This window comes from Agelaius tricolor, unplaced genomic scaffold (assembly GCF_023055355.1).
Source record: "Agelaius tricolor isolate 1412-34295 unplaced genomic scaffold, bAgeTri1.0.p SCAF_7, whole genome shotgun sequence".
In the NCBI taxonomy this organism is placed as follows: Eukaryota; Metazoa; Chordata; class Aves; order Passeriformes; family Icteridae; genus Agelaius; species Agelaius tricolor.
The window spans coordinates 8,949,289-8,971,403 of NW_027269267.1; the positions used below are offsets into that span (position 1 = coordinate 8,949,289).

At 38.4% G+C, this 22,115-nt stretch overlaps 1 protein-coding gene across 1 annotated transcript; it reads left to right on the forward strand.

Annotated features, from left to right (window-relative positions):
* Positions 1-134: 134 nt before the first annotated feature.
* Positions 135-14,605, forward strand: LOC139591585 (X-linked retinitis pigmentosa GTPase regulator-like). Its single transcript, XM_071430314.1, has 4 exons — positions 135-9,837; positions 10,062-10,101; positions 11,361-11,443; positions 12,403-14,605. Exons 1-4 carry the CDS (start codon positions 9,502-9,504, stop codon positions 12,622-12,624), a joined length of 681 nt encoding a protein of 226 aa, XP_071286415.1. The 5' UTR covers positions 135-9,501; the 3' UTR covers positions 12,625-14,605.
* Positions 14,606-22,115: the final 7,510 nt, after the last annotated feature.

Here is a 22,115-nt window from a genome sequence, read left to right on the forward strand (position 1 = left end):
TCCAGAATTTATTTTCTACAAAGCCTGTAGTAGATCAGTAGTTTCCTAGTAAATCCTAGTCTAGGTCCAACCTTCCTGCCTCGCTCACCCCTTCCATGGGCTGCATTTGAAGGTAAGATCCCTTCAGTCATGTGCTGTGCCTAACTACAGCAAGAAGTTACCCCAGTGGCTGTATTTTGTCCCTGTGACATTTGTTTCAAACTTTGGATTTCTCTGGAACATATTGTCTTGACATCAGCATGTGTCTTTGGAGCAGGGTAAGTATCCTCATACTCTGTTAGAGAATATTTTATCAGTTAAATGCCCTTCCCAAGCTCTCTCTACCAATGAGTCATTGGCTATTTAGCCTGTGTGCTGTGCTATCACTGAACTCCTCTGAAAACACTTGCCCTTGAAACTAAGTGGAGCTGTGATGTGTTATTTTATCTTTCTTAGGAAACTTTAGGATGTTGCTGTGATGAAATTTAGAAAGTTTAGTAGTATTGAAAAGTATTTTTATGGGTCTAAAACTGTGTTTTCTGGATATGACATCTACTTCTTTGTGGTTCCAGAATTCATCGTTGGAAGAAAACTGGGCTGTGAAAAACAACACTTTTTTCTAGTGAAAAACATTTCCTAGAGAGAGAAAGAGAAAAAAAGGAGAGCAATTTAAAGCAAGTGATTTCCAATTCCACATAGGAATGGCCCTTCATTTACTGTTTGGTTGCAGCATTTAATGTGAATTCTTAGGAAAATGAGGACTATTTGTTGTTTCTCTCTTAACATATGCTGATAGCAGAAAGCTTTCCAAGAAAGTGAAGGAAGCCAGCTTATGGTCATCTCCTCTTCTTTGTTTTGTCTAGATTAAAATTCATTGATTTGAGAACTGATTTTATGTAGTTTTGTGGATCATTCCTGTGGTGGGGGAAAAGCAGAACTTTACTCCAGCACTTCTAAGGGTGTTCCACAGGCTCATTACATAAATTGTTCTCTCTGCCAGCATTTCTGGGCCTTCAGAGGACTTTGGAACTCCATTAGCATAATGAGTGGAACTTTATTTAGTTTGACTCATTCTGGTTTATGAAGTTTGCTACTTGTGGTTTTGTGAAAATTCAGTATATCCTTGGTATTTATTATGGCATACAAAGAGATTCATATGCAGTACTGAAGAAACATGGCAGAAAAAGTCCTTAGTTAGTTTTTAATAGAGAAAAGAAATCCTGCATTAGAGAGAGAAAACAACAGACAATTGCCTAGGCCAAAGATCTCTCCATCTCTTTTCTACCAGTGGCTGCTGGTGAGTGCCTGGGAAAAAAATAAATTAGAATATTAGAGTAGCACAAAGGTGTAGTGTTACATTTCCCCTGTAATCATTCAGTATAAAGAATATATTCAGCATTTTCAATAATTTGTAGTTCAGCAGGTACATGTATTACATTCAACATCTATTTTCTTCACATTATTTTCTTTCAATCATTTTTTAATCTGTTTAGTATGTTTTGAAAAATTAGATTTCTTTATTCATTGTTTGGAGAAGTAACTCCTCTTTTTTATTTGCATCATTTGATGTCTTTGTATTCTTGTGCTAGAAAAAAGAGCACTTATTCCCTCTTCGTTATTTATTCCCTAATGATTATCACATAGAAAAAGTGTTCAGTTCTGTGGTTTAGGTCAAGCATAAATGGTTTATTGATTTAGTAATTACAGCTAACCAGCCATCAACCACCTACATGTTTAATTCAAGAGCAGCAACACTGGACATCCTCAAAGTGTTAATAAGCACATGCAAATTTCTAGGCATCCCCTGCAGCTCATCCCAGAAATTTTAATCCCCTGCACAGTCTCACAGAGATTCCCAGAATGACAGATGCTGCCTTTTACAGTGGGTGTGCAATACAAACACCTCTGGCACTTTCAGAGGGTGGGGTGCAGGTCTGCTGCTGCCTCACAGCTCTGCCTAGAGGTGAGGGTGTTCTGGGTGACCTTGGGATATTCTGTAGCGCAGCTCTTCTCTTGTGCCTGCAAAATTTCAGCAGATAAGTTTTTCCATTATAGCTGAACATATCAAACCATTTATTCAGATAGTAAATCTCTTTGCATAATTGATGCTGAATAACAAAAATGTCCTTCTCCAAGCTGCAAAAAAATGTCTAGGTTTCACTCATTATTTTTTGTTCCAGTTTCTTATCGGGATGACCACATGGATAGTCTTTAGAACAGGGCTTTTCAGAATTATGCTGAAAGGACATCTAGTTTTTATTTTCATTGCTTTTACCTTTTTTTCCCCTCCTAGTTTTTCCTTACCATTTCGTATCTTTTAATATAAATTTTAGCTTGTTTTCTCCCGGGATGACACTACCTTTTAGATCCTATCTGTCATATAACATTAAGGATCTGTAAAAAGACCTAAAAAGGGCAAAGTAAATGTGAAAGGGCAATCTTTCATCTAATTGTGGAAGTGACAGTATTTAGTACTGTGACATTCTATGAGCAACTGAGGAAATTCTTTGCTTGCAGAAATGGCAAACCCATGGTATTGTGCTCGGTAAAGTTCTGAGCATGTTTGGGATCCAAAGTCACTCACTGAGCTGTAACATTCTTATACACTTATTTATGTTTTAATGGAGACAGAAGAGGATTGAAAGGATATTGAAAGGATTTTGGAGAGACAGCTTGGGAATCAGAAAATTGCAGTGCAGACAGCAACAGAAGTTTTATTTTTCTATTGCCAAAAGAAGAAGCGAGTACACTTGATCGCTCTCTTTTTTTGAGGATTTATGATAGTGCTCATTGCTTTTTTGCTTGTCAACCTATGTTATATTAATTTAAACAAATATTAATACTGTTATCTCAAACCCCCATGCTTAGTTACAAAAATAATCCTTACCAGGGCCCTGAAATGTCTGGTGTAAAAATATTTACCATTCTGGTTTTGTTATTTCTCCAGCATTGAAGAGTCAGAAATGACTCTTGGTCTGTGGTGGGTTGCAGGGCTGTCTGCTGGAGTATCCTGGGTTCAATGGTGTGGATTTAGAGCTTTATAATTTGTCATGATTGGCTCACCTTTCACACAGTCTCATTTGTGGTTTGTGTGAAATATAAAGTATTTGTGCTGTCATATGGAGAGTGTGAGAGAGAGAAACAAAGGTGGCTCTAAGAAGAATTTTATATTAAACAAAGCCTTTATCTGCACCTCTTTTGTGAGGATATAGATCACAGTAATATTGAAGAGTAATGTTCAACCCCCCCGTGTGCTATTGTCAGTACAGGAGCCTGTGCTGTTTGACTGGAAAGTGAGCAATAAATACCAACCTAAAAGGAGCTTGTGAGCCACCCTGGCAGAGCCTGGCTTTCTTACAGGAAGTATAAAATACTTCACTTTCATTCAATCCAGCATCTATCCAAGGCACAAAACTACTTTCATAATTAGAAACACAGCAGCAGAACTGCTGCAAAATTTAACCTCCTTTACAAGGCACTTCATTATCATCTGTGTGGAGAAAAAGGACAAAGCAAACCTGAACTGTCCTGTATCAAGGGTACAGAAAGAAGTCAAGCTGTGCTTTAAAGCCAGCCTTGCAGTGGCTGAGGAAGAACTTCCACAAGTGCTGGCAGGATGTGCAGAACAATTCCATGGGGAAGCTGGTGGCACTTGCATTACTGGGTGTGCCTTGAAAAATCTATGACATGAGAATGGGCTTAAAGATTAGTGATGGTTGTGTAAAAATTACCACTTTTACATCAGAGAATTTTGAAGTGGAGGCAATTCCCTGAGACCCAGTCTTGCAGTCTGGGGAGGTTTTAGCAGTGACTCATGGACCAGCTCTTTTAGGAATGTACCAAGTCAGAGAATCTCTAAAAACCTTCCTGCCTGCTTTGGTGCTTTGGCAAAAATTTGCCTTTACCAGTATTTTTTATCAAAGCACAGAAGAAAAACCAGCATGATTACAGCAGGATTTTAATGAGAAGTAGAGGATTTGGGAGAGACATGCAGTATCTGAGCTATGTGCACAATAAAAGCAGAAGTGACTGTACTCAATCACTTGCAAATATGTGGGAGCTGCATGACAAACTCCAGACACTATAAATTTTCTATAAGGATTTGGAAAATATGCACAATCTGCATCCAAGTGTGGGCCACTATTCCCAATTTATTTCTCTGTGTCTGTTAGCATTAAGAATTCATTTTTATACAGCATAATATCTTCCAGAGACACAGTAAGTTTTTCAGAAAACACCAACATATTCTGGAGTTGCTCATTATATTTCTCCTGTTTTGTTCAAGTACCCAGGATTTATTTTGGTATGCTGTTTCTGAGTGACTGAATATTAGAGGGTATTTATGTTACTGTGTAAAATACTTCATAAGATATTATACTTGATATAAACGTCTCTAACTTGTTTTATGGTTTTCACAAAACACCTTAAAAATTCTTTCTAGTTCTGTAGCAGGTTTTTTCCCCCTTTTTGCTTGGAAATTTATATTTTCTGTTTGTTGTCCAAAGAAATAAAACTTTTATGAGAAGGTAACTGTTTTGTATATGAAAGTTGTAGTACATCTGAGCTATTTCAGATGTTGATTTATCTTGGAGAATAAACAAAAAATATCTTTTGAGTTGCTGGGAACATAAAACTTTAGATAACTATTTAAATGTCTAGTGAAAAACTGAAAGTACAAGTACTTCTTCAGAATGTAGTTTTAAATTAGAATTTTATACATTGGTAAGTAGTTATTTTTATTCACAGAAGAATGCAGAGATACATCTTTCTCCAGGTACACCTACAGCAGCAACCTGGCAAACCACAGAATAATAACACCAAAGCCAACTGAAATAATCCTTAAGACAATGCCCTCAAAAATTACTGGCTACTCTGTGTAATCAATGCCAGTGTGCAGTCTCAGGATGGCACCTAAAGCCTTGGTTAATGAATGTAATCAGATTAATCCTCTTAATGCAAAGTATGTGCACTGCCAGCCTGTGACAGAAGTGCACAGGTCTGTGGAGACACCTGTAGATTGTTGTGTTCAGCTTTTAGCAACTAAAATATGTTGGGTAGCAAAGCGTGGGCTGAAAAAACTTAATGGAAAATGAACCTGTTCAGTCAGTCTCTACCAACATCTTTTATCCCAGGGTGATGCCATCCTGTTGGAGGGCACTGTTGTGGTAATTAGTCACCACATGTCCAGGGTAATCAGTGTATCACTACAGGGCAACTGCTACTTCAGTATGTTTTCTTCCATCATATTTAAAGCACAACTATCTTTATAGTTCAGTTTTTGACATTTAACAGTGGAAACTCCCATCTGACAGAAAACTGGTTTCCAGTGGTTTCACTGCACAGTGTGCCTGAAATTACAAGTGCAGCATTGCCTTCATTTTCCAGGACACTCATATAGCAGCAGCATAAGGGAGTGTTATAAGTATCAGGTAATCCATGTTAAGTGCTCTTAACATAAAATTGTGTAATTGGGAAACCAATGTAACCTAGTAGAAACCTAGGTGTTAGCTTTAGACAAGTTATGGTGACAGGCTCAGCTTTTTGCAGGAAATTCTTCTAAGTGTGTTTAGCTGAGCTTTTCTGTTTGTCTCTGTGACAATATATAATGAAAGCTTAGTTTGGCTCCTTATTGCTTGTAAGTGGAAGGAAAATCTGCTAAATCTCTCATTGGAGTACTCATGTCTTTGAATTTTGTCAGTCTTTTGACAGCTTTCTTTAATATCATTAAAGTAAGGGATATTTCTCTAAGGCTTAGAGTAGCTGAGCTAATAACTCCTCTATATTAATAGCTACAAAATGAAAGCCAGTTCAAATATCTGATGACAAGTGGCTAACACTGTGTGGACTTTAAGGTGTTAAGCTGTCTCTGGAGCTGCTTAATAAGAAACAACACAGCATGAATCTTAGTTTTTCCAGCAGTTCTGTCAGGCAGTATTTCCAGTCACTTCACATCAGATGCCTTGACACCCTGATCAGTATCAAGAAAATGTTACATGGCTACCCATCCATATACCTCTACCCACAAAAGGTAAACTGAGCTTTTTGGTTTTGGGTTATTTTTCACTCATCTGTACTTAAGATCAGGGTTGGTGGTGTTACTTTAAGTGCTGTTTTAGTAAAATGTTAACCCAGTGCATTTTACCAGCATGGAGAGTTCACGAGTGATGTGGATGTGCACTAGGTTTTTGGAGAGCAGAATGACAGCTAGCATATGGTATGATTCCTCTACCTATTCCTCTTCAATCCTGCATCAAAGCAAGAAGATAGTCTGTAGAATGTGTTTTGTATTTGTCTTTACTAGTGCTCCAGAAAGTGCAGGCCCATATGAAGCATGACCATTGCCCAACCTCCTTGGACCTAATACCCATCTACTCAGAGTCTTCTTCTTCATAGGGAAAATCCTGTTTGGTATTTATATCATTCATTTATCCTGTAGACATGTGAAAGGGCCATGAGAATGCTTTTGGGCATGTCAAGCTAATGAGCTGGGCAGGTAATGGAGAAATCTGTTCCTTAAATGATTAAAAACTCTGCTAAGCAATTGCTGGTTTATTGCTGCTTGGCAGAGCACCACACAGCAACAGACATGTAGCTACCTACCTCATTCTCAACTCTCTTGAATAACCTTCTCTGTGGACTTTGAACAGTTTCCAAGGCAACTGGAAACAGAAACATCTCTGTAAACCAGAGGTTCCTAGAACTCTCCACTTCAAATGGTACACACAGTAATTACAGCTTTCTCTTCATCACTGAGTTTTCACCAGATTTTAAAAAGATCTGCAACTAAATTTGTCCCATCAGTGGGAGATTTTGAGATTTTCTTCTCTAAAAATATAAAATGATCATGGCAAACATTATTTTGACTTCTTGAGGAGATGTGGAAAGATACCATAAGCCTTCCCTTCTGAAATGCTAATTATGAGCAGCCCATCTGCCAGAGCTGTTTCCATAAACTAAGCAGGAGGGGTCCACAATGAAACAATTACAGAAATAGAGAGAAACCTAGCTGGCAGCTGTTGTTTGAGCAAGGTCTACCATGAGATGTGTCTCAGTCTTCAGTGAGACTTTTAGCCAGAGCATGGCACCAGCTGAGACAACAGTACAGACAGAGGGAAGTTTTTTCCCCTCTCTCCTGTGGACATAGGACCACATTTTTGTAGAGCATTTTGAAAAGAAATGTCTTTATTCTGTATTAACCTGCCCAAAGAAAAGCCAGCCAGCATTTTAGCAGAAGACAGTTATACACCCTGAGTTATACCCACTAAAGCAATACTTTTGCCAGAACCAGTGCAAGTAAAGTCATTTGTCCCCAAAAGCTTGGAAACAGCAAATTTATGTTTAAGAATGTCTAGTTATGAAGGTCTGGATTTACAGGAAAACCAGAATAAATGCATGACAATAAATCAGCAAAGACAGCTCTACAAAAATATGCGTATTGTGTTAAATGTGCAAGGTTATATTTTCTAGATTGCTGTTCTGCTGTGCTGATTTATTATACTATAGGTACAAAATGTTTAAGGCTGTTTCATAGTAACAACCACGGTTTTGTCCTTGAAGAAACTGGAACCTAAAGCCTAAATGAAACCAGTTTGAAATATTTCACTTGTATGCTCTCTACTGCTTTTGACTTTCTGTGCATGACCTTGGCCTAGACAGCTTCTCTCTGTCTCAACTTTAGAGGTATTGAAGGTATTCTTTCAGTGTTACCTTTCCATGAAAAAGGAATTTAGAGTGAAATAAAAAAATAAACCAGTTGAAATGAAACCAGTTTGAAATATTTCACTTGTATGCTCTCTACTGCTTTTGACTTTCTGTGCATGACCTTGGCCTAGACAGCTTCTCTCTGTCTCAACTTTAGAGGTATTGAAGGTATTCTTTCAGTGTTACCTTTCCATGAAAAAGGAATTTAGAGTGAAATAAAAAAATAAACCCCCTAAAGCATGATGAAAGAGAATAATGAAGAGATTATAGGTATATATAATATATGTAAATTATATATATATATATATATATATATATATATATATATATATATATATACACATATACAGATGTACTTTATTTAGTAGCCTAGGTTATTAGATTATTAAATTCTTCAGGTAAAAGTTTGAATGGTCAGATGATTCATCCTTTAAGGTAAAAGTATATCTGTAGTATGACATTCTCAGATCATTCCCTACCATTGGTAAAATCTCCAAAACATGCCTGTAAATAGGCAAGCAGAAATAACAGTAACAGAACTGTGCTATCAGAGTTATGTAAAATGTGCTATTTTAGGAGTACCAGATGAGGTGACAGCCAGAGACACCTGTGAAAAGCTGCAGTAAATGGAAATGGGGTCACTCTGGGAAGCTCTTCAGTTAAACAGGGGGCTTCCTTGGAGTAAAAGGAGTGTCTCTCTCCTCTACGTTTTTTATTTTGGATGAAGAGCATGGCTCAAATAAATTCATCTAGTGTGATTTTTGGTGCTGTAGGCTGTGAGCTGGGCTCCAGAATGATGCAGGTCTCCATAAGTCAAGGATGTCTCAGATTCCTGGGATATGTGAGTTGGGCTTAGCCAAGGAGTTCCACCAAAGGTCTCTGTGTTCAAACTTCACTGGTGATTTCCTCCTCACCAGCAAGTTACCTTCTAATGAGCATGAGAGCAGCTGGGCAGACAACAGGCAAAAATCCAAAGAAGTAAGAGAGAATATGGAAAACATTAACAACAGATAGGAGACAACATTTGGAACCACCTGTAGGAAGGGGTTCAATGTAAGACTCTTTGCCACATTTCCAAAAGGGTGAACAGATACTTCCCAAGGTGACCTTGGCTGCAGTGGAACACAAATGTTCTCCTCTGGGCAGTGATGTGCCTTCACTTGAGATTACCTTGGAAACCCTTGGTTTAGGCCCTTATATTTCTGCAATGGGAAGGAGAATGCTTCTTATTTAAATATTGCATGTTATGCTGTTATAAGTACATACAGGCATAATAATGACAATCTGATTGAAGGGAGTAAGAAGGATATAATTGATTCATTTTTCTACACATTTTACAGAAATAGCATTCGTGCTCTTAAATATTTATTTTACAATGCCCTTGGCCATTTTATTTTTACTATATTGAAATTTTATCTTGGGCTAAAAAGAACTTAAATTCAAATTATAATGTCTGTATTGAATCACACGAATCGAAGCTTTGTATCTGGCATTTCTTCATTAATTTTCTTGAGAAATAGGTTTGGAATTTTTTTTCGGTATTGGAATTACTACTGCTTGTGTCCATTATGCTCATTTAAAACATTTAAAAGAAATATTTTCTTTCCAAAAAAAAGTTATTTTCATTGCTTTTTCTTTAAGGAGGCACATGTTGGCAAAACATAAGTCAGCTGCACTCCTAATGTTCCCTGGAGGTCAGTTTATTAAAAACAGATTAAAATTAGCAAACTTTGATTGAGGTCTCCTGTGTCTGTTCTTATTCTATCTCCTTAGAACATTCCCTTTTAAGTTTTCTTGTTCTTAGTCAAATTCTGATATGTGATGAACTTGTGTGGGATAAGGATCATGATCATTGTACACACTGAGTTTCAAAATTATGTTTTGACAATTTTGTCCAAGGAACAAAACTTGTATGGAGATGAAGAAATAGATGATGAGGAGGAAGAAGAAGAAATAGAAGAAATAGAAGAAGTAGAAGAAGTAGAAGAAGTAGAAGAAGTAGAAGAAGTAGAAGGAAAAGAAGAAACAGAAGGAGGTGAAAAAAAAGAAGGAACAGAGAAAAAAGAGGAAAAAGTGGAAAAAAATGAAAAAGAAAAGGATCGTAAATCACCAGAGGGAGAGACAAGCAGTAGTAGTAGCACTGTGGAAACTGGGGAGGTAAAGGCATTTACTCCTATTAAGTTACTGGTCTCTGAAAGAACTTGGTTCTGTAACTAACTTAAGTTTGATACATGTGTACCTATGCTTTAAATGCAAAGTTGTTGTTTGGGGTGGTTTTGGTAGAGGAAGAAACACATATAGGTGTTAATAGTTAAACTTTTTTTTTTTTTTTTTAACAATTTTGAAAGAGTTGTTTGTTTTTTTTTTTTTTTGGTCTATAGACAGAGGAGACTACTCAGAAAGAGACCATCGTTCAGCAGGGTAAGAATACAATTCCCAAGAATTGTACATTCTAAAGACAGATACAAGTTTTCTAAACAATATTATAAAAATACTGGACAACACAGTTCTTCTTCATAGTTGGCAAAGCAGTTCTTGAGAGGTAATGAAATTTGAGGGGCAAACCCCCATTATTAACTGTTAATTATTTGAAAGAAATAAATACTTTTCCCAGTCATATGTTGCAGGAAGTCCACAAGGACTTTCTCTTCTCTGTCTCTTTCTCTGTGCAGTGCCAGTGTCATGGGAATTTTATTGTCTCTCAGGCAACTTATTTAGGTGCCCTGTGCCTCAATTCAATCAAGAAGCTGCTCAGAATTCTTCCCCATCTTTTTCAGCTGACATTTCCTCATTCTATTCACAGAGAGATTATTTTAGGTGAGATGTGAGATTTAGGTGAGATTGCTGAACCCTGTTCAGGATGTGAAGATGTAAGTCTAGAAGCTCCTTGCAGTTTTGATGACAGTTTATGGGAACTGAATACTCCTTTATAAAAGCTGGGGAACATGAAATTGGGTACCCTATATGTATAGGACTTTTTTTATTTTAGAAATTTGGAATAATCTAGAATGGTTCTCTTGAAAGAAAATAACAAGTGTGGTATAAAACAGACCACAGCCTTTATAATGAAGAAGCTATGCCATTTATTTTCAATATTATAATGGAAATAGCTTGTACAGAAGGGATGCTAAATATTTTTCCATTATTCAGTGATCTGGAAGTTTTGGTATTAAGTTTGAAATGTATATGATTCATACAGGGAATATAGGAAAATTTAAACACAGTAACATCAACTGAGATGGAAAGTTTTCCTTTCCCAGAATTGTTTCTATGGAATAAAATTCATGCTGAACTGTAACTCCTGTCCTAAAATCAGCTTCGCCAAATTAGAATATACTTGCAAATAAGTGTGCAAGACATTGTCTCCTGTCAGCAAGAGGAAACTGTGTGTGTCAAGTAAAAATATTTTCTATATTGTCACTGCCATAAGTGTTCTGTTCTTAAATATAGAGCATCTGGAGAGTAATATCAGGACATTATATGGAGAGATTAAAAAATAAAAATAGTCTTTTCAGGTTGGGCATCAAGTTTTACTGAATATTCTGATTGTTTTTTCAGTTTTATTTAGTGACCTCTACTTCAAAAATAATCTGAAGAGTAATTTTTTCTGCTTTTCTGTGATATTTTTCTGATTTCCATGAATCAGAAGAAATTTAATATAAACATTTATATTATTGTAGAGAAGGAAAACACTGACAATCATGCTGTGAACAGTTCTTCAGAGAACACTGATGACCAAAAAACTGGAGTGGGGAGAAAAAAGGTTTGTGGCCTGATGTTTCTTTCTAGCTTTGCCAGTGACCAAGAAGCCAGTAGGCAGTTACCAAAGCAAATACCTCAACTTATATGATCTGCAAAGATAATTAAATTGCTGAGCAACCTATTCCTTCTGTTTAAGACTTGATTTTATTTTTTGATAGAATAACTTTAAATTGTTCAAATAATAGAAATGAGTTAAAGCCCATTATGACCTCTTAATGGATGGCACGTCCCTGAGAGAGAGATTGTTCATCACATCATGAACTGGTGAGGTGAAAACTTAGGACTTGATTCCTACAGGATGTTATCTAAAAAGATTTCCCCTCCTATTTGTCTCTGAAAGCAGCAGCTGAGCTCATTACCCTGCATCTATTTGCAACATCCTAATTTTGTCATCAAATATGTCTCTCTATATAGGTGCATGAGCATGTTGAGGAGTACCTGATATAGGATTTCTTACAGGTTGTAGGTCCAGAGGCTCCTGCAGAGGCTGCTGAGGTTCCTGTTGACCAAAGGCCCTAAGCAGTAGCTAACTTTGGCACCAGGGTGGTCTCACTGAGCTCAAGCACTGTAATTTATGGCAGTATGTTTATCAGCAGCATAGTAAGCACTTTCTGTTCTGGGGCTTCATGTTTAGTCCTTGCCTCAGGCTCTTATTTGAAAGAAACTCAAATAAATGCACCACTCACAGCATTTTGTACAAACTGTACAATGTGTAATTTGACAAAATGCAATCAGTTTAACTTTTCTGATTCCCATGTGCTATTTTAACACATTTTAAATATTGCAAATGTTTCTCGATATTTTTTAGTGATTTTGTTTTGGAAAAAAAAAAATTTACCAAGGAGAAATCTGCCAACCTCATTTAACTGTGGTATATACAAAGGGATTTGTGCTTTTTTAATCTTGAATTTCACTGCTAACTGTTTCAGTCATATCATTTTCCTGTTTTTTTCACTCCAGTTTTCCCTGTTTAAGCGAAAGCCACTGATGAGCCAGAAGAATGTATGTAGCAGAAAGGAAGACAGCTCTGAAAAGCCATTGCAGAGTGAAGAAAAGGAAAAGGAAGATTTAACTGGTGAAAGCAATAAGGATGAAAATCAGAACCATACACTGGAGAATTCTAGTGAAACTGTGACTAACCAGGACAGAAGGATGAAAGTTAATACATGTACATTGCTGTAAAACTGTTGTAATATAAGAGAATGTGACAGTCTTAAAGCACACAGTGCAATTTTTACTTGAAAACAGTTATGACTCGAGATGTTGATGGCTGCTTTTTTTGATTGATTGGATTGCTGTAATTTTAAATAGGCAGATGATTTTCTTGGTATTTATTGGTAATTTTAACAGTTCAAAATGATATGCTTATCAGCACCTTGCTGGAGTTCTGTGGCCTTACCTGTTGATGTTCTAAAGCAAAATATAGGGTTTTTTTAATGTGAAAAGTTGAATACAGGCATTTTATGGTTTTTGCTAAATAATTTTCTTCTGTTTCAGTCTACAGAGTACCACTTTCAGCATGACACTCTTGCAAAATTATAATATTCTATATATTACTTGGTTTAACAACCAAGTTAAGAATATTTAAGGTACTCAGAAATATACATGTTTCTGTTTTGACATAGCAAAAATAGCACTAAAACTTTCAAGTTAACTTGTGGGCCACTATGGAAGAAGTTATTTGAGTATGTGCCTAATTTCACTCATGGCAGTAGTCCCAGTGGAAACAGTGTCAGGATGGAAGTATCCTGCCAAGCTGGGACAGGGAGAAAGCTTTTATTTCTGAGAGGTGCTGAAAAATCTTTGCTCCTGCTGAAATTGGCATAAGCTGATGGGCCTCTCTCCTACTGAATCAGGCCCAGTGGAAACTGGACACCCTCACTCTTGTTTCACTTGGATTCTAATCCTGTATTCTCTAAATATCCACACCTTAATGAGTCTCCAGTGAAGCTTTTCTCACAGGAAAATAATGCAACCAGAGGTACTGTGGCATCAGTATGACAGACTGATCCTTATGGGGTAAATACTCATTTTTTTCTCAGGCAGACTGGCTTTTCTTCAGATGGAAACAGGAGGAGCCAAAAATCAGTACAAATAAAAACTGCTTAACACCACTGTAGCATTAAGAAGCAGGAATTCTTTATTCAGCCTGATGCTCAAGGGGATATCTCCTCCAAAATATTGTGCAGGCTGAGTACAGAAAAAAGTTCCTGTTTAGATACTGTATTTTTCATACACAGTCATTGATTTTCCCACAATAAACATACACATGACAAATAATTTCCCTGAAATCAAGAACATATTATCCCTCCCATTTGCACACATTCTTCTGTCCTGGAGGTCCCTTTGCTGGTCCCTGGTGGTCAGTGACTCCCCAGTGATCACACAGTGAACTGGTGAAAGGTGGGACAACGGGGCTGGTTGCTTTCCAGTTCTTCCTTCAATTTCCCCAGTTTCAGAGTTGCTTAAATTTTATCCAGTAGGTCAGAAGTGTCCAGAATTAATTTAATCCTAGGAGTTGGTTCACCTGCATGCTTTGTCCTTTTAAGAATGGCAGGTGCCCAGATTCATTCACAGGGCTTCCTCTGTGCTACCACAATCATCATCCTAAAAACCTGGATGCTTGGCTCATCCTTTGCCAGAGTTAATTAGGATCCTTTTGTGTCTTTTATTTTTCTTTGGGCTACTCCTGGGTTCTGCAGTGAACCTTACATGAGGGTTTTTTCCTCCATTATATTTACATATTTTCTTATTTTTCTGAATGCACATGTGGTTTCTGTTCCACTTGGATACTGTTGAGAAGAGTAAAGTGGAAAAGGAGAAATAAAGTAGATGGTGCCCTCATTAATTTAAATAAACTTTAATTATTTTTTTAAGGGGAGATCAGTCATAGAAATTGTTACTGTAAGAACAATTTCTTTTTTAAAGGTGAACTAATTTAGTGAGAAATATTACTTTAAAATGGGAATTACCCTCAAATCTAACACTACAGAAGTTTATGAAATGGACTTTAAAATGCTGCATGTCTGAGCAGTTTCAGGGACTGGTACATTTATCTTGTCCACATACTTTGCTCAACAAAAAGCAGGAACATACTAACCCATTCCAATGTCTTTTCTACATGTCTTCATTTTTAATAAAAAAGATTAAACAAATAAAACAATTTACATGTGCACGTGTATTAACTTATAGGGTTTTTTAACAAGTTCACAATATTTATGATAAAAATGTGAAGATTTTTTATTACTGAAATGTTTTCATAAACAGATGAGTAGCAAAAAATTCTATAAAAATTTCTAGTACATCTTTCTCTGTTTTTTTCTTACCTTCCCAAAGATTTTGTCAACTTAAGTCTTTATTTCTCATTTTTATAGTCCTGCCAAATAACTGAGATTGAGCTTTAGAATTGTTGGGTTTCTAAAATTTCACCACTAAACCTATCACTAGGTGGAGTTTGTGCTCTTCAAAGGTGTAACCAGCCTCTGGAGCCAGAAATTCTCCTTCTCATGGCCCCTGAAAGAAGTTAAAGATACTCATTTTGTATCAAATTTTCTGTTTCCAAATTCTCAGAAAACTTTATGTTTTCTGGCATATTGCTTTTGGCATTAAAGTACTCTGCTACCTCGGTGTATTTATACAGTGCACTTTGAAAGTTTTAAGCTGTGTGTCTTTGTAAAAATATAAAGATAAAAAAATACAATTACTCATTTATTTCTAAGTATACATAGATGGACAGTGGTCAGCTTCTGATAAATGTAAGTCTAGGTATACATGTTTTATTTAAATTGAAGTGGAATTGGAGCACCTTGCATACACAGATATACATGTACGTGCACTGAGACAAATATGTGTATATTTATAGACAGAGACAGGTACACAGATATATGTGTGTATGTGTGTGTGTGCACAGGGATGATCAAACGTGTGCCTGACCTCCTGAAACTTCCATTTAATCCATATATTTACATATGCAAGTTTACTGATTTCCAGAAGCATAGGATTCATTTATGCAGCTGCTGTTCCTATGCAAGTTTGTGGTAATTGAAATTAAAAAAGGAGAGAATATGAAAGAAAGCTTATTTAGACACTATTTTATATGCCCAAAGTTAATAATCATAATTAATTTTGTGCAACCTCTTCCTTTTTATTCCACATCTTACTTGTACAATATGCAAAACACATCCAGTCTTTGTCCTTGAGGAATATTTTATGTCATGTTTTGACATTAGGGTAGTTGAAGTAAACTGAATTCTTTACCATGATGGTAAACCACTGTACGTCCTGATAATCAAGAATACAGAAGTTAATCTTGATGATTATGGAGAGACTAGGTATGGGTCCACTTAAAACATACTCATGTACTCAAGCTACTTTAGCTCTTTAAAATAGAAATATAACCATAAATATAAATATACTATCTCTAAATTCCCTCACAGTGTTTTTAGGAGCTATATTATTTATACCACTCACTACTTAGGGGAGTTTACAATATTTGCACACTCTGTTATGTCTAAATTCCTTTAAGGACCTAAATAATGTTTTGATTAAGTGTAACGAGACCACCATCAGTGGCAAAAATTGGAGATATTAATGCTTTGGTAGTAAGTCTGCTTTGCTCAGTATCTCATAGTGATGAGCTCCAAAGTTCACACCTATCTGCCCTTCAAGACTGTTCTGGAATTACATTTTATTCATGCTATGTAATTACCACTTTCTTTTTCCAGGCCAGATTGTAATGACTTAGCAAAAGCCTTGCAAAATCTAAATCTGGCTAAACTGTAGTTCTTTGATTTGTACACAAAGTTTTTACTCTTGAGACCATTCTCATTTAATATTGAAACAGTTTAGACACAGCTGTTTCCAATCACACTCATCAAAAACTGAAGAGATATTAAGTTAGAATTTTAAGACATGTTAACAGCATCAAGAAAAAAAAAATATAGAGATTTTGTTCTTCAGTACATCTATTATACATGAGACCATGATTTAGCATTTACCATGCTGATTTACCACATACTGATGCATCAGTCAGTGTCTAACTGGGAATGAAATATTGTATTTCCCCCAAAATTTTCTGATTTTCTGGCTGCCTGAGACACACCAACCCTGCCAGATGGAATGGAAGAAAGGGAACTGGTGTTCTCCAAGACTTGCTACATGTGTACTCCATCTATGTGCTTTCTGTGTGCCTGACCCAGACCTTCATATTAAAATTTTCCACAACAAGGGTTTTGGCAGTGGAAAAAATGAGGGACAGATACTCTTACCATCTCCTTTGTGCTATTTTTAGGAAGCCACCTTTAACTGGGAAGAGCCAAGGAGATTTCTTCAGATCACTGGTGTAGGGAGCAGGAAAGTGCTCAGGGATGGGACACACTGCCAGAGACTGCTGCCCTGAAGAACATTTCACTTCCCTAAAATATGCTATTTTTACAGTCTTCTTTTATATTTTTGATAAAAAGCGTGCCATTGAGGTTTAGCTGTGACCTAGGAAAGAAAGTTATTAGGATATATATTAAGTTTACGATTTCACACAATAACTATGTGATCATCATCTCTGTTATTTAAGCTCCCAGAACAAGAATTTCCATTGGTGTACATTTTCCTGACATTTAGCAATGCTGTCTTCTCCTAGGCTGGCCTCTAGTGTTTCTTTCCTGTTTGTCACTTCAGGAAAAGCAGCTTTCTATTAACAAACATGGATATGTCACCTAAAATGCAAAGTGAGCCAAGTGCCTTTGGCGGGCATGCCCATGGGCAGGGGAGATGCCTTTTGAAAACTGCACTGAGTGAAGGACAAACTCTGCATGAAGGGATGATCCTGGGCTAGCTGTGGTCTTTCTTGGCTGCACTGGGTTCCTGTCATGAGCTGACAGCAGCAGCACAGTGTGTGAGCAATTTTGTCAATCATTCCTCAGAGAGCACCCTACGTGACACTCACCCACCTGCCTCTTTCTGCCCATGTCTTCCTCTGAATAATTTTGCCTTTTTCCTCTTCATGCCTTCACCACAGCAGCACCTATGGAAGGTCTGTTCTTCGTGCCTGCTGTCTCCACAGGTCAACCCCAATCTTTGCTTCCATTTCAGCCTCCCTCTCCCAGATTCTGTCAGAGTTTCTGTATCACTATCACTGCTAGTAATGAAGGGGTGGGACAATTTTCAGGCTAAGATCCATTTATTGCTCAGATAAACATCAATCTCAGTGAGATTTTAAAGGAGCAAGTATCCAGCCATAGCTCAAGAGTAGTTACAAGTTCTTTGTTGCAAGACAATATAGAACTTTCTAACCCAATGGACAGTCACTACAAGGTTGATTTTGCTTTTCTAACCTATCACCTTTACTCACTTCTACTGCACTGTGGATATTTTTACCCAATAGGTTATTATCACATGTATATACATATGCTTCTATTATAACTTTTAAATTCTTATTTTATACAGTGGCATTACTATAGTATAGATCTATAGAACTATAGATATATATATATAGATATATATACTATAGATACTATACCATCTTACCCAATACAGTTTCTTACTTACTTAAGGTATATTCTTACAACTATAGAAACTTAAGTTTAAGATTTTTCTACTTAATGTTTGTGTATTCAGTTTTTACATCAATTCAAGCTTCTTCTAAGGCTACACATCAAACTCTTCACTGTCTGTGGAAGTTTCTGTTTTTCCAATTCCCACATTTCCAACATTGGAGTGCACCCCACAGAATGTCTCTGAGTGGGATCCCAAAGGGATGAGTCAGAGCACAGCCCATGTGCAGCAGGCTGACATCCAGAGGGCAAAATTTGGCCAGAGGAGCTGGCAGTGACCAGCAGCTGGAAGGAAGGTCTAGTAACAGCAAATGCTGAGTTACAAATGAGTATTTTAAAGTGTCACTGCCACTAAACATGATGACAAAGTAATCATAAGCTCCAAGAATTCCAGGAATTGTACAGAAGAAATGCATTATTATGATTATTATTTTAAGACTATTTCTGCAGATATTTACAGGAGTAATTCTAAGTATCAGAGCATTTGCATTGAGTCAGGCAATTCACTGGGCTAAAACTGTGTTTGGATTGGGGCCCGATTTGTCATCCTCTTATGATTAATTAGACCTTACTCGACAAAAGCTTCATTACCCACATGTGGGTTGTTTGGGTATTTTTTTTTATTTCCTTATAATTCTTTTACCATTTGGAGAAAAAACATTAGCTTGTTAAACATTATTAAAATTTGATTTTAATTAATTTCTCCTCTCCATCAAAAGTTGTATTTTTATTATCACTGTAACTGCAGTTGTTACAGCTATTCTGGCACAGAGTAATAAAATTATGCTTCTGAACTGCTGTTAAAAAAAGCAGAAAAGAAAAATTATGTTGTTATATCAACTCTTTGACATAACAAGAATAATTTTTTAAGTCTCCAAGAGCATTTAACTTTGCTTTGGGATTTATTTTTCTATTCAACCAAGACATTTTTACACATTTCAGTCCTCTAGTGTTGCTTGATTTCAGTCTTGAAAATTTTCTTTCACCTCTGAACAGTCAAAACCTGAATTTTCCATGAAAAGCAGACTGGTTAATTCTTGTGTAATACCAGGAGTGCCAGGAACTCCAACTCACCACAAGCTTAAATAGTTAGAATTTTTTCTATAAAAATTAAAAGCTGAACTGGGAGAAAAAAAAACGGACTGTGCCTTCAAATTCAATATATGTGACATTTGTTTAATTCATTCATAATTCCACACTCTTCCTCCTATTTAAAGGTCCCTTAAGAGAACTACAAAAATCTCATTTATTAGGAATTCAACATTTTTTTAAAGTTGCCTTGAATTTGCCTTTCAAGCCCCAGTCTTTTGGGTGATTTCACACTGCTGTCATTCTATCAAACATGAAGAATGAGTGTTACATTGCTCAGAGAAACTCCAGAATCCAGATGAAGGCACACCTTGGCACTGGCATTTTTCCAAGGCTCATTTCGAACAGGCCATGAAGGATGCATTCCCCCTGCTACTTATGCTCACACTTGTGTCTAAATTCGAGCTGTAAGTTGCAGACTGCAGCTCTGAAATCTCTTGCCTTTCTCAGGGCAGCTGGGACGCTCCAGGAGCTGGATGTCAGAGGAAAAGCAGCGTTGCAGGCACGCCCGCTCATGGTGCCCACTGCAAGAACCCTGTTCACAGGACAGGCAACACACAGAAAAAATTCTGCAAACACCAGTGGTCATGTTGTTTGAGCTGATGGAATTGCACATGCACAATCAGGAGCAACAGGAGAGCAGTCTGAGGTCCCACTGATTCCATGGAATCAAACAGGATTCTTGCCTGTCCTAATTCAGACACCACAGCTGCAGTCACTGATGGCATCTACTACTGAGACCTTTGTCTCTCACACTGAGGAGACAACCCAGCAAGGAGGGTTTGTCACCACAATCACCACATTTCTGCACCCTGAAAAGGCTCAAAAAGGCTGCCCAGGAGAGAGGCTGTGACCTCTGGGCAGGGTGGAGTTGGGAACAGCTGATGGAGAAGGAAGCTGCAGCTGCATTCACACTTCTGCTGGCAGTGGCTTCTTGAACAATGCTCTCATACCAGCACAGACCTTGTGCTCACAGAAACACCTAAATGAGGGCCAGTGTTTTGGAAATGGGCAGCTACAAGGACAATACACAAAGGGAAAGCAAGAGATACCTGCCCCATTAAGATTTGCTTCAGGTACCTTTGTTATTCCATTATATCAGAACGCTGAACTCTTAGCAAAGCCTTGCAGCACAGATAAACTGATTAAAGCACTCCTTTTCCTGATGTTCTTTTTCAAACAGAGCAACATCAGTATTTTAATCTCTTCACATGTGGAAATCTAAGAATTCCTTAGGCTGCTAAATTGTAGTTGCTCTGATGAAACTGACATTGCTTTCGATACATCTTTCTTTTTCATTTTTTGGCAAACAAGTTCAAAACAGATTATTGAGCCCAAGCATACTCAGACTCCACCTGTACTGGGTAGAGAACTTGGAGAAGAGTTTGTGCTGAGGCCCCAGTGCCCACCCAACCCCCCAGGAATTTCACCCCAGAGGAGCTCTAGCTTGGCCCTGGGGTGCAGGAGGTGCACTCACTCCTGTGCACACCTCAGTCTCACACAGCAAAGTAGGGGACCCAAGTGGGGAGGTGTCCAGGGGCACTCCTGATCCAAAGGAAAAGTCAGATGAAAAGAAAATGCTTTGGAGAAAGCTCCCAAATGCAGCACCCACAAAGATTTTTATTTTAATTACCAGCAAGATGACATTTTTCTTAGGCCACTTTGGTATAGCCAGCCTCAAAGTGTGGCAGAATTGTCGCCTTCTTTTATTTCCAGACTAACATTTCCCCTTGAGATGACTCTCCTTCCTCTGCAGTTCTGTCCCTTATTTTTAAAGAGGTATTCCCTTCCTGACTAGATGGTATTTCCCTATTTGTTCAGGAAACTACACAAAATGTGGAAGGGACCCTCAGAACTCCCTGGGCTCACTCACCTGTACCACCCCAGCACACAAACTCTGGCTGAAGCTGCTTTCCCACACCTTGTGGACTTTTCCCACACCTTTTCCAGTTTAGATTATACATTAAATGCTCATGGTAGGAAGTGCAAAAAGAAAGAATCTGCTGTAGTCAAGCCGCAGGGTTGATGTCAAATCAAAAGTGTTGGAACATATAATGCTCTGCCTGAAGCCTCCACCTCTGTGGGCTTGGAGTGTCTGGGGAATTTGCTTTCATGTGAAAGGCAGTAAGAAAAGCCTTTAGTCTTTGTGGTTATGAAACAAAGCCTGAAAATGTAACTCCACATCACCCTGGCAGCTCAAAAACCTAATGAGAAATGCGATGACTCCAAACTTTCTTTTCTTACTCTCATGACTTAGGGATTATTTTTTTTTAAAACATTTAAAGCTGACCATCTGCAAACTGCTGAGCAACCAGAGCAGTTCATCTTGAAGTTTGTTTCCTTGCACTGCTGTCTGCAAAACCCCAGGCCTGCGTGGGAAGGGCACTGCCACGTGGGTGGGATGGGATGGGATGGGATGGGATGGGATGGGATGGGATGGGATGGGATGGGATGGGATGGGATGGGATGGGGGCCGGCAGCATGACACCTCCCCAGAGAGGTCCTACCATGTCAGAAATGTTACCGGAGGGAGCAGGAGGGGCTCATCCTCCTCATCCTGCCCTTGTTCACTGGGAGCCTCCCTGCCTCACTCCCTGACTTGGAAGGACAGATGGGAGGACATCGCTGACAGGCACACTGTCCCGCCAGCCGTGGGTGTCCTGGTTGAGCTCGGGGCTCACGGCACCGAGCAGGGACCCCAGTCCCGGGCTGCCCGAACAGCAGCGTGGGCAGCAGGTGCAGGGAGGGGATTCTGCCCCTCTGCTCCGCTCAGCCCCCAGCCTGGATGGTGCACCCAGCTGAGAACCCCCGCACGGGCAGGCCGTGAACCGCAGTGAGCCCCGAGGAGGCGGCGGGGCTGGAACGAGGTGATCTTTACGGTCCCTTCCAGCACAAATCATTCTGATCCTGTGATTCTGTGACCCCTCTCCGCGCCAGGGCACCACCGGGCGAGTCCCGGGGGCCACGTCGGAGGGCATCGGGCAGCAGGAGCCCCTCGGGGGGACAGGGACACCGGAGCCCGGGCGGACCCAAACC

What these genes read in the sequence shown, in the direction of transcription:
- LOC139591585 (XM_071430314.1), top strand. Translation starts at nt 9,502, where the DNA reads ATGAACTTGTGTGGGATAAGGATCATGATCATTGTACACACTGAGTTT. An exon ending in GCACTGTGGAAACTGGGGAG is followed by an intron (nt 9,838 to 10,061) that starts GTAAAGGCATTT and finishes TTTGGTCTATAG; the next exon opens with ACAGAGGAGACTACTCAGAA. An exon ending in AGAGACCATCGTTCAGCAGG is followed by an intron (nt 10,102 to 11,360) that starts GTAAGAATACAA and finishes ATATTATTGTAG; the next exon opens with AGAAGGAAAACACTGACAAT.